The following is a 13161-nucleotide window of genomic DNA, read 5'->3' as shown; positions in this document are numbered from 1 at the left end:
GGTTGCCTCAAAGTTGAACTTTCCTAGATTCTATATTTCCTTTTTGTCTCTGTCCACACAAGTAGCGTTTTTCTTTTTGTTTAACTTTTTAACAGTCTCCATGCATATCATGATCATATCCATGCATATCATGATATAATCCCCTCTCACCACCTTCCCTCTCCACTGAATTCCTTCTTCTTTTCAAGTAGTCCTTGTTCCTTTTGGATGTCATCATTTTTTCTGTCCTTCTATTATGCAGGTCTTATGTAGGTAGCATCAGCCACTGTGAAGTCATGAATGTTATGGCCACATACAAGTGACTTTTCCCCTGAGAGTAAGACAAAAGGATTCATAGATGCTTGTTTGCCTCTGAGGGAAAGAGGATGCAGAGGCTCCAAGACATAACAAAATAATTGAATTTTCCAAGGGGCTAGTTTTGGAAAGGAATTCTTTGACATTACTCAATGAGATAATTGTATAGTCTTATGATTAGCTCTTATTGAGTCACTGCAGATTTGTCAACTTCAAGGATTTAATGATTTAAAATTAACAGCATGTAATAGTATAATGGCAACCTGTATTTACTATGAGTTCTGCCCCTTGTTCATTGAAAGTGCTGGAGAGCTCTTCCGACACCCCAAAAGTCTCGAATGAACAACATCTTAGCAGACCTAGGGAAGTGATTTACTGTGTATGAGTGTGTGTGTGTGTGTGTGTGTGTGTGTGTGTGTAGAACTTTAATGTTTATGTTGACTCATTTAAAATACTAAAATTCACTGCCTACTTTTCTCACATTGGTTCCAAGCTGACCATCAACAGAGATGGAGCGTGCGCTTTTCTCCACGTCTATTTATGATTTTTCTGTTATTTTTGGATTATACTTTTCAGTGATTTGGTCTTGATGGTCTCTTAATTATCTAGCTTTCCTTTTTATGACGTTTAACATACATTTCCGGCTAATTTCTTTTCAAATCAAATAGGAAGCATAGATGTAAATGGCACACCCATGAAGCTAGCCTGTACCTTATCAGGGAAAGACGCTGTGTCTCCTAGCTCTGCCATGGCCCACCTGCCTTCCTACCACAGACCCCCACTTCTCCTTTACTTTGCTGATAAAAATCAACCTTCAGGGTTATGCATGCCTGAGTTCTTCCTGCTACTATGATGAATCCAAGCAAGGCCATTATACACAAAAACTAGGCCTACACATTAAAATAACCCTCACCTGTTGGCCCCATTTCTATCCAAAATACCAGAAAAGTTAACCCAAAATACTTCACATAGTATAAGCCAATCCTGAAATGTTTACTTATTTACAAGCAGAGAGAGCCAAAGAGAATGGGCATGCCAGGGCCTCCAGCCTCTGCCTACAAACTCCAGATGCATGCACCACTTTTTGCATCTGGCTTTATGTGGGTACTGGGAAATTGAACCCAGATAATCAGGTTGTACAGGCAAGTACATGTAGATAGCTGAGCCATCTCTCCAGACCCTAATTTGAACTTTTAATTGAAAAAAAATAACCAAATTGTTTGTCAACATTGAAGCCAAATCTGATAAATATTTGAGTTACTATCTAGAGGGAAATTTTTTAAATGAAACTTTTCTGGACCAAACAAGTTTATTTTAAGATTTTTCTCTGTAGCTTAGAGTTACAATTAGTTAGAACAAAAATTCAACAAAATAACCTAGTGAAAGGCTCCATTGAAACACACACATACACATACACACGCACACTCACACTTGAAAAGTTACACAGTCCTTAATTTTATGAACAGTGAATATGTTCAGAAGTGCATTGTAGGAATGAACTATATTAGGTTTTTCAAATAAACATTCAGAAAGGCGGTGGGAGCTTAACTAGAACTGAAATAAAAACAACTCTTTTTCAAGGCAACTAGTTTTGTAGTTATTGGTCTGTTTATTGAAGAACGAATGTCGAGTGTGGTTCTTAATTTCCTGTCTGGTGGGGGGGGGGCAAATTATTCAGGCTCATTTCCAGTAGGAATACGCTGCTTCAGAAGAAACAAGCAGTCGACAGTATCCACAAATAGTTGTCTTATTTTTATTCACATATATTCTCAGAATGTGAACTGTCACTTATTGTGGTAATACAATCATGTTTTTCAAGCTCCATTAAAAATACATGCTTTCACAAGTTTTATCTATGTCTACAGATGTTCACAGAGCTAACTCCAAACAGCTTTCCTCATGTTTGTGGCTCTGGTTCCACAGCTCACTTCTGCAAGAGAGTTGATGGCAAGGCTATGCTATGCTCAGCCACAAGTAATGAGTATATCATAAAGATCTTATAAATAAAATGGTATCCCAACTCCTATTTTAAAAATATTTCTTTAGAACTAGTTACTTAATTTTAACAGCTAATATTAGCTATTAGTTTCTCTAATGTAGCGCAGACTTGTACAAAAGACTGATGGAAGACGTGCTGCATTGATAATACACTAGCACAATTACAGTCAGGTCAAATGTACCCTTTCAGGGAAAGATACTGTTTTAAAAATAATGGCACACAATTGTCTTTCTCCATCTCCCCTGTGTTCCCTGTGTGCCTTCCAGTTTCCAGTTATAGAGTGAATAGGTCCCTCTCTTTAAATCTTCCTATAACACCATTATGCAAGTGTAACCGTCAAATTTTTAAATCTGAAGATCTCCTTTGTAAACACTTCTTTGATTTGGACAAAAAAAAAAAAAAATCCCAAACCACAGCACAAATAAAAGAAGGGACTTACCCCGATTTCCAGAGGGTGCCAGCTGGGCTCAGCCCACTATTGAGGGGAAGGAAGAGACATCGCCTTCCCCTGGACGAATCTAGCAGCCTTGAGCCTGGTATTATAGCACACTGACTTTTATCAGCTGCCAAATAGTGACATCTGATGTGCCGGCCTGTCCGTCTACCTATACTGGCCTGTCAAAGTAAGAGTCTGCCATGTAACCACTCTCTCAGATGTCTTGGTGTATTTCAGGAGTGAGGTTACATGAGCTTCTGTTGCAGGCCTCTTTATTTTAGACATGAATTTTGACTTTGAGTTAAGCAAGCTCGTAGGGGGAGAGCAGTAAACTGGAAGATGAGAACAAGTATAAAGAAAACTCAAATTTCTGTGTTGAGGTGAGGGGTTGAATCTTCTTTGATGGGCAGACAAGGTCTAATTGGGAAACGATATTTCAAGATGAGTTTTTCTATCTAGTAAGACTTCACTAGTGATAAGGCTGGTGGTGAGAGGACTCCAAGACTGATTGGTGTTGCCTCTTTCTGCATCTGAACTCTTCTTTATTTGTACTTGCTTAGTAAGAGTGGGGGCGGAGTCTGACTCCTCCAGAGCATTCCTAGAGGAGGTGTGGTCTGGCTGCCCAGCAGGGTCATGGTGACACGTCACTGGGAAGGTAAACAGGTGGAAAAAATGTGATTTGTTTTCTTCAGCAAGCTTTCTGAATCTGTCTGACACACACACCTTTGGCTTAGTGCTTTTATTTTTTAAGACAATATTTTCTTTTTTTAATTTTTATTTACTATTTATTTGCAAGCAGAAAGAGAGTGAGAGAGAGAGAGAGAGAGATGGAGAGTGAATGGGGGAGAGAGCTGGCACAATAGGTCTTCCTGCAAACAAACTTCAGATGCATGCATCACTCTGTGCACCGTGCCCTATGTGGGTACTGGGGATTCAAACCATAGGCCATTAGGCCTTGCAAGCAAGCACCCTTAACTACTGAGCCATCTCTCCATCCTCAACTTAGCACTTTTATTCAAAAAGTGTTTTGTTTAAACACTTAAACAAACCAACCAACCAACCAACAATGTGAGTAGGGCTCCCATTACTTTCTTTCATCTCTCCTTACTCCTACCATATAGTTTTCTGTCTTTTTGGAGACCATTATGGGTATTTAAGTTTCCATTTAAAAAAAAATGTGCAGGGAAGTAAATATCTACAGAAGAAGAAAATTTCAAGCCAACAGAAGCAGTGAAATGAGGTAGATGGAATGAGGATCGGACCAATTCATTAGACTTATTTGCATTTAATGGCTCTGGTTTCCCTCCCTGCCACATCTTGCTTTAATTACCACCTCTATCAGGGTCCAATAAATACATGTTTGAACACATGTCAGCCATATAAAATTCTTCCCAGTGTTCATGTCTGACATCCATAGTTCCAGCTACTTAAGAGGCCAAAGTGAGAAGCTCACTAGTGGCCAGGAGTTTGAGGCCAACCTGGGAAACTGCCTCAAAAACAAAAAAAAAAAAATTCTGGAGCCAGACTTGGTGGCATATGCCTTTAATCCCAGCTCTTGGAAGGTAGATGTAGGAGGGCTACCATGAGTTCAAAGCCACCCTGAGACTACTGAATGAATTCTAGGTCAGCCTGGGCTAGGGTGAGACCCTACCTTGAAAAAACAAACAAACAAACAAAAATTCTGGAGAGATAGCTTAGTGGATAAAAGTGTTTGCTTGCAAAGTCCAATGGCCTGGGTTTGATTCCCCAGTACCCATAAAAAGCCACATGCACAAAGTGGCACACGCACCTGGAGTTCATTTGCAGTGGCAAGAGGCCCTGGCATGCCCATTCCTTCTCTGTTTGTCTGCTTGCAAATAAATAAATAAATAATTTTACAAAAGTCTTCATAACTGTTCCTTGCTTTGCAGTTCAGAGAAGGCTGGGTAATGCCTGTCTGGGTACAGCCATGACTTAGTGGAAAAGCATGTGAGATTTGATGAGTAGGTGGTGGCCTACAAAGTCTTATTTCAGGAATCTCCCAAAATATTTTCCACATCTGTTCTCTGATATTTAGAATTCCATTAACAGGGACAAAACCCTTTGATCCAAATCAGAGCCACTTGAAAATGCAAGTGTCATAAAAATAAGACTAGCTAACACAAACAGCATTTCCCCGAGACATTATTTTAGGCATATTCAACAGATTATCTGTGGCTGACATTTTGTTCTGCCCGAGAATAGATTTGATAAGGGCAAGGAAGAGAGGATCCATTAGACGTGAGGCGTCTCAGTACTAAAATTTGAGATATCTACTTCCCATCGAGTGCAGAAGACGTTGAGGACAAATGACCAGTGACCCAGTTTTGCTGAGTGGGTTCCAAAGGTGCTCTTAGTTGACGAGAAGTTTCGTTCTGCTTGTCCCTTGTTTCCCAGGCTTTGCCTATTCTCAGGGTTGATTGAGCATTTGTAAGATGTGATTTGTGTGCTAGCCTGCACGGCTGGTCAAGACTAAAGTTCTTCCTGTACAGGAGGATTGAGGAATCATGTAGGAATGAAAAATAGGTCTTCCTTTATCACAGCAGTTGAGGGGCTCCATTTAATAATCCATTATGGGTCTGGAGATAAGGGCTCCAGCGGTTAAAGGTGCTTGCATGCAAAGCCCAGCTGCCCAAGTTTGATTCCTCAGTACCCACATAAAGCCAAACTCACAACGTGGCACATGTGTCTGGTGTTTTTTGCAGTGGCAAGAAGCCCTGGCATGCTCGTTCTCTCTCTCTTTCTTCTCTCATTCCTTGTGTCTCTCTCTGTCACACACAAATAAGCATATTAAAAAGAGAAAGAAACCCATTATTAACCAGTTTCTCTGCCTTTTAATGTTGGGTTTACTTTTGTTTTTGTTTTCAAGGTAGGGTCTCGCTTTAGCCCAGGCTGACCTAGAATTCACTATGTAGTCTCAGGGTGGCTTCAAACCCACAGCAATCCTCCTACCTCTGCCTCCCGAGTGCTGGGATTAAAGCTGTATGTGTCTAATTTTTTTGAATGGTAGTTCAGATTTCTCATAAATGTGGCCATTTGACTGGTTTAGTTTTTAGTTAACAAAAATCCTAAGATCCTTAGACTGCAAGTATCCTTAATATTCCAATTTGGGTGAACCTCATTTCATATGGACCACAGAAGGTGACCTTTGCCATGTCTTTTCCCCTAGGAATTCAGTCTCCTGCCTCCACCTGGCTACAGCCTTCCTGCAGCAGGTTTGAGGAGCTTTTTGTCCTATCATTGCTAGAAACAGGATAGCTACTTAACTGTCGCCCATTCGCAACTCTTCATATATAGCCATTGCTGATTAAAAAAAAAAAAAAGTAAAAGAAAATGGCTCCAAGAGCTGCTCATGAAGGCAGCGATCAAGTGTTCATGAGAGAGACAGACAATTGGCACTCTAGGGCCTCAGCCACTGAAATCAAACTCCAGAAACTTGTGCCACCTAGTGGTCATGTGCGACCTTGCACTTGCCCCACTTCTGTGTGTCTGGCTTACCTGGGATCTGGAGAGTCAAACATGGGTTCTTAGGCTTTGCCAGCAAGTGACCTAACTGCTAAGTTATCTCTCCAGCCCTCAAGTTTATTTTTGATGAAGTTCATTTCTGCATTACTAGCTGAGAAACACACATTGTGGGTGGAAGGAATGCAGAGTGAAGAAAGCCAGATTTACATCAGGTTTTATGCCAGCGGGATGACTGAAGTTCTGCACAGACCCACAGTGAGAGGGCATGTGTTATTTGAAATATGCAGTTGAGCATTTGATTCAATCGTATATTTTGCCCAAATAGTAAGTAATTGTGGACTCCATGGAGTTTGGAGTTCCAGAGTAAAAATGATGGGATTAATTTGACATATTAACATTATTTGTTTGTTTGTTTGTTTGTTTGTTTTTTCATGGTAGGGTCTTGCTCTAGCCCAGGCTGACCTAGAATTCACTATGCAGTCTCAGGATGACCTTGAACTCACAGCAATCCGCCTAGCTCTGTCTCCTGAGTGCTGGGGTTAAAGGTGTGCACCACCATGCCCCGCTTAACATTCTTTTTTTAAAAATGAAGGTAGGACTTTACTTATTTGTTTATTTATTTATTTGATAGGGAGAGAGAGGGAGAGAGAATGGGTGTGCCAGGGCCTCTAGCCACTGCAAACAAACTCTGCCACCGTGCAAACAACTGTGCCACCTTGTGCATATGGCTTACATGGGTACTGGGGAATCAAACCTGGGTCCTTTGCTTTGCCAGCAAGTGTCTTCACTGCTAAGCCATCTATCTAGCTCTTAACATTCTTTTACTATCTCTTTTGGAGACCTAAGTGAGTTGACATTCTACCACACAAACTCTGAGTTTTAAGCAAAAAAAAAAAAAAAATCGTTTTTTAATTAAAAAAATATTTTGTTTACTTTTATCTATTTATTTTGAGAGTGAAAGGCAGAGAGAGAAAGAGGCAGATAGATTAAGAGAGAGAGAGAGAGAGAGAATGGGTGCTCCAGGGCCTCCAGCCACTGCAAACGAACTCCAGATGCTTGCACCCCCTTGTGCATCTGGCTAACATGGGGCCTGGGGAATCGAGCCTCTAACCAGGGTTCTTAGGCTTCACAGGCAAGTGCTTAACCACTAAGCCATCTCTCCAGCCCCATTTTTTATAATATTTTATTTTAATTTATTTATTTTGGGGGGAGAGGGAGAGTGGGTATGCTAGAGCCTCCAGTTGCTGCAAATGAACTTCAGATGCATGTGCCACTTTGTACACCTGGCTTATGTGGGTACTGGGGAATTGAACCTGGGTCCTTTGATTTTGCAAGCAAGCACCTTAACCACTAAACAATCTCCCAGCCTGCCAATGTTTTTTTAAAAAATATTTCTATTTACTTGAGAGAGAGAAAGACAGAGAACATGGGCGCACCAAGGCCTCCTGCCACTGGAAACAACTCTGGATTGTGTATCTGGCTTCATGCAGATACTGAGGAGTTGAACCTGGGCTGTCAGGCTTTCTAAGAAAGTCCCTTAACCACTGAGCCATCTCTCCAGCCCCCAACTCTGAGATTTTTTTTTTTTAATTTTATTTATTTATTTATTTATTTGAGAGCTACAGACACAGAGAGAAAGACAGATAGAGGGAGAGAGAGAGAGAATGGGCGCGCCAGGGCTTCCAGCCTCTGCAAACGAACTCCAGACGCGTGCGCCCCCTTGTGCATCTGGCTAACATGGGACCTGGGGAACCAAGCCTCGAACCGAGGTCCTTAGGCTTCACAGGCAAGCGCTTAACCGCTAAGCCATCTCTCCAGCCCAACTCTGAGATTTTTAAAAATTAATTAATGAACGTATTTATTTGTGAGCAAAGAGAAAGAAGGGGAGAGATAGATAGATAGAAAGACAGTATGGATGCACCAAGCCCCCTGGCCACTGCAAACCAGCCCCAAATGCATGCACTACTTTGTGCATCCGGTTTATATGGATACTGTGGTATCGAACCCTGGCTGGCATGCTTTGCAAAAGCATATTTAAGCCAGGCGTGGTGGCGCATGCTTTTAATCCCAGCACTCAGGAGGCAAAGGTAGGAGAATTGCCGTGAGTTTGAGGCCACCCTGAGAATCTATAGTGAATTCCAGATCAGTGTGGGCTAGAGTGAAACCCTACCTTGAAAAACCAAAAAATTAAAAAAAGCATACTTAACCACTGATCCATCTCCCCAGCACTAAACTGTAATAACTGAAACTTGTGATAACTGAAACATGAAGATGATTCCTGGTTTATCAGATTACCTAAGCTGGTTGCTCAGAAACCCCAAATGAGAAATAATATTACAGGCTGTTATGTGGGCATAATGTACCTCCTTATCTAGATTTGGACATTCCTGAGGGAGAGACTACCTGTTACTTATTTATCTCAACTAGCACAGGGAAATTCAGGGTAGACATTCAATAAAAGCTTGTTAACTTTTCTTTAATATTTTTTTGAGGCAAGGCCAACAGACTGCTCTTTTCTTTATGAGAAGGAGGGAGAGAGAGAGAGAATTGGCACACCAGAACCTCCAGCTACTGCAATCAAACTCCAGATGCACGCACTACCTTGTGCACATGAGTGATCTTGCGTGCTTGTGTCGTCTTATACGTCTGGCTTATGTGGAAGCTGGAGAGTCGAACGTGGGTCCTCAGGCTTTGCAGGCAAGTGCCTTAACCACTAAGCAATCTCTCCAGACACAAATTTACTAAATTTAAGGAAAATTAGAAACTCGTTGTCACCCCTGATGATTTTTCTTAATGAAGATGGGACTCTCGTGATAGATACTGTGTCATAATTTCAACATCTTTAAATTTTTAAAGGCTTACTATTAGGCACAGGTATTCATAAAGAAAAGTTTTAGATACCAGAATTGGCTATCTTTTCAGCAAGCTTATCTAACAGAATATTCTAACTCTATGCTAAAAGAATATACTTCAATAAGTGTTAAATAAGTTGTAGTCTTATTTATGTCTGACATACCTATTCTTCTCGGAAGTCATGAGGAATCTTTAATTTTTTTGTTATTTTTATTTATTTATTTAAGAGTAACAGACAAAAAGAGGAAGAGGCAGAGAGAGAGAGAATGGGCGTGCCAAGGCCTCCAGCCACTACAAATGAACTCCAGATGTGTGCACCCCCTTGTGAATCTGGCTTACGTGGGTCCTGGGGAGTCGAACCTCAAACCAGGGTCCTTAGGCTTCACAGGCAAGCGCTTAACCGCTAAGCCATCTCTCCAGCCCTCATAAGGAATCTTTATAGAAGGGATTTCCAGACCATGAAATCCCAGAAGCTAGAGAGGGTTCAAGGAGACCAATCCAGAACTCATAGTTGTAGCTGGGGACTGTCTTTTTCTTTTCTTTTCTTTTCTTTTCTTTTCTTTTCTTTTCTTTTCTTTTCTTTTCTTTTCTTTTCTTTTTTCTTTTCTTTCCTTTCCTTTCTTTCCTTTCTTCTCCTCCCCTCTTCTTTCTTTCTTCTTTCTCTTCCTTCCTTCTTTCTTTCTTTCTTATTTATTTATTTATTTATTTATTTTTTGTGGTAGGGTCTTGCTCTAGCCCAGGCTGATCTGGAATTCACTACAAAGTCTCAGCCTGGCCTTGAACTTACAGTGATCCTCCTACCTCAGTCTCCTGAATGCTAGGATTAAAGGCATGCACCACCACACCCAGTTTGAGATTTTCTTATCTTGATTTCAAAAAACAATGTAGTAAGAGAGAATATTTAGCTAACCTGTTTATAGAGTTTCTGCTGCACACTGGCCATTTACTGTTTCAGGTCTATTATTCTCCAAAACCAAAGTCTTTTCCTCTCTGTCTGTATTGTAGGAAACACTTGAAGTACCTGCTATCCCAAGGGCATGGAAACATGAGGAGCCAGCCCACAACAATACACAATTCTCTACAACTTGAGTCACTTGAAGGAAGCTATGACTCCTTCAATCTCTAACATGACATATTTCTCTCACTTTATAGGCCTAAATGCTACTCTTCTTCAAAAGGGTTTAATTTTGGTCAACAACGTCATTTGGTTATAGCAGATAAGTATTCAAGTATGTTCATTTACTGAGTATTATTAAAAGCACTTACTCTGGGCTAAGATGCTTGCCCGTGTAGCCCAAGGACCCAGGTTCAACTCCCTAGAACCCATGTAAGCCAGATGCATATAGTGGTGCATGTGTCTGAAGTTCATTTGCAATGGCTAGAGGCCCTGGCACACCTTATCTATTTCTCCCCCTCTCTCTGCCTCTCAAATAAATAATGTACTTTTAAAAAAGCATTAATCTAAAGGTAGCTTTAGTCTAGTAAAATGCTTATTGGAAGGTGTTTGATATTGCAAAAGCAAAAATATTTAAATGACTTTTGGCATCAAGTTTCTAAGTTTTTTTTAAAAAATTATTTAATTATTTGAGGGGAGGGAGAGAGGGGAAGAGAGAGAGAGAAAGAAAGACTGAGTATGAGTACATCAGGGTCTCCTGCCATTGCAAACAAACTCCAAATGCATGCACCACTTCCTGCATCTGACTTTATGTGGGTACTGGGGAATCAAACCTGGGTTATGAGGCTTTGCATAAAGTGCCATTAACCTCTGAGCCATCTCTCCAGTCCTGACATCAAGTTTTTAACAATCAATACATTTTGGTTGAGGTGTCTGTTGGGTGCTGGGAATGGTGACTGTGGTAGATTAGGAGGATTTAAATACAGTCTAGTTGGCAAATCACTGACTGAACTATCTCTTCAATTTTATATTTGTTTTCTAAACACAAGGACAGGTCAATCTTTATTCTAAGACTGGCCAAGAGGAAACCTACTTGGCAAAATATTTTACATATTTACATTAGGATAAGACATTGGGACTGGAGAGATGGCTTAGCACTTAAGGCGCTTGCCTACAAAGCCTAAGGACCCAAGTTTGACTCTCCAGATCCCAGGTAAGCCAGACACACAAAGGTGAGGAAAAAACAAGGTTGCACATGCCCACTAGGTGGCGCAAGTGGCTGGAGTTTGATTTCAGTGACTGAGACCCTGGTGTGCCAATTCCCTCTATCTCCCCTACTCAAAAAAAAAAAAAAAAAAAAGATAAGACACTGGGTAATATCACAGTTGGTAAAGTAATTGACATGCAAGCTTGAGAACACTTTAAGTTCCATCCCCAGAAGCCATGTTAAAATAAAAAGCCAGGAGGCCTGAAGAGATGGCTTAGCAGATAAGGTGCTTGCCTGTGAAGCCCAAGGATCCATGTTCGATGCTCCAGATCCCATGTAAGCTAGACACACAAGGTGATGCAAGTACAAGGTTGCACATGAGCACTAGCTGGTGCGCGTGTCTGGAGTTGAATTTCAGTGGCTGGAGGCCTTGGTGTGCCAATTCTTTTTCTTTCTCTCAAAAGAGAAGGATGAGGGGACTGAAGAAATGGCTTAGTGGTTAAGGCGTTTGCCTGTGAAGTCTAAGTACTGTGGTTCGATTCCCCAGGACCCATGTTAGCCAGGTGCACAAGGGGTGCATGCATCTGGAGTTTGTGTACAGGGGCTGGAGGCCCTGGTGTGCCCATTCTGTCTTTCTCTCTGCCTCTTCCTCTTTCTCTCTCAAATAAATCATTTTTTTTTTAAAGAGAGAGATAGAGAAGGGGGCTGGAGAGATGGCTTAGAGGTTAAGGCATTTGCCTGCAAAGCCAAAGGACCTCTGTTTGATTCCCCAGGACCCATGTAAGGCAGCTGCACAAGGTGGCACATGCATCTGGAGTTTGTTTACAGTGGCTGGAAGCCCTGGTGAGCCCATTCTCTCTCTTTCTTTCTTTCAAATAAATAAGTAAGAATAAAAATATTCAATAAAAAGAGAGAGAGAGAGAAGGATGACATCTGAGGTTGACCTCTGGCTTCCATAGGCATGGACACACGTGAACGTGTACCTACATGTACAAGTGACACACATGTGCCTCTCACACATGAGCACACACAGACACTGAATTCTATTTTGGGAAATGATTCTGCTTCTTCATAAGTCTTGTGTCACTTTAGCATCAATCTTTTGCTCAACAAATGACTGTAACAACCCCTTAAACGTGCATCTAAGCATAGGTGTACTGTCAGCCATGGTAAGAGGGCTGACAAGGTTATAGTGACCCCTCTCTCTGGGCAAGTTCCCCAGCAGCAGAAGCTTTGTCAGGATCTATTCGCAGAACCAAGAACATTTGCTGGAGGAGTGAATGTTAGGTCTTTCCATCCTTACCGTTGTGGCTGTTGCTCAGGGGAGCTTCCGTTAATAGTGCAGACATCCTGTTTTGGAACTTGGGTCTTGTATTCACCATGACTGGCTGGTTCAGGAACAGATGGCATAAACTTTATGGATGGTATAAACTTTATGGAGGCATGATATGGAGTTTGATCATTTTTCCAGGGAAAGGAGGCTGGCAGAAGGGGGAATTTGCTCACGGATAACTTTGGAGAACTCTTTGAAGTCTTTAGTTCTTTTCCTTCTGAAAAATATAATGACTCATTAAAGTAGATAAAAAACAGAGAATCTTCCTCTTGCCACTAGGCTTGCGATGGTTAATACCGATTCCCAACTTAGGAGGATCACTCTACAATCTTCTGGGAAACAAATCTCTGGGCATGTCTGTGGGGGAGGCTTTAGATTAGGTTAATTAAGATGGAAAGGCACACCGTAACTGTGAGTGGCTCCATGCCATGGGCTTGGATCCCAGAAGAAATAAAAAGTAGAGCGTGAGCTGAGCACCGCATTCATCACTCTGTTTCCTGACTGCGGACTGAATGTGGCCAGCTGCCCCACACTGCTGCCACCACGCCTTCCCCGCCATGATGTAACCACTCCAACTATAAACCAAAATAAACCCTTCCGCTCTGACCTTGCTTCTTGCCAGATGTTTGAACAAGAAAAGTAACTAGCATAAGTCTGAATT

General features: G+C 41.4%; 1 protein-coding gene across 2 annotated transcripts in view; it reads right to left on the bottom strand.

The window, feature by feature from the left end:
* The window catches only part of Myot (myotilin), a 33906-nt gene extending 21315 nt beyond the window's left edge, over nucleotides 1-12591 (bottom strand). Inside the window, exon 1 of one of the 2 annotated variants that reach the window (XM_045152722.1) lies at nucleotides 12471-12591. In XM_045152722.1, the coding sequence (XP_045008657.1) occupies nucleotides 12471-12577 (107 nt within the window). In that variant the 5' untranslated portion in view covers nucleotides 12578-12591. Of the gene's footprint in view, nucleotides 1-2732; nucleotides 2810-12470 lie in introns of those variants that run through there. The other variant, XM_004665094.2, reaches the window with a different exon arrangement.
* Nucleotides 12592-13161: the final 570 nt, after the last annotated feature.

The sequence above is a fragment of the Jaculus jaculus genome, chromosome 6 (assembly GCF_020740685.1).
Source record: "Jaculus jaculus isolate mJacJac1 chromosome 6, mJacJac1.mat.Y.cur, whole genome shotgun sequence".
Classification (NCBI taxonomy): Eukaryota; Metazoa; Chordata; class Mammalia; order Rodentia; family Dipodidae; genus Jaculus; species Jaculus jaculus.
The sequence above is the reverse complement of the archived record's forward strand: the minus strand, read 5'-3'. Positions and strand labels throughout refer to the sequence as shown.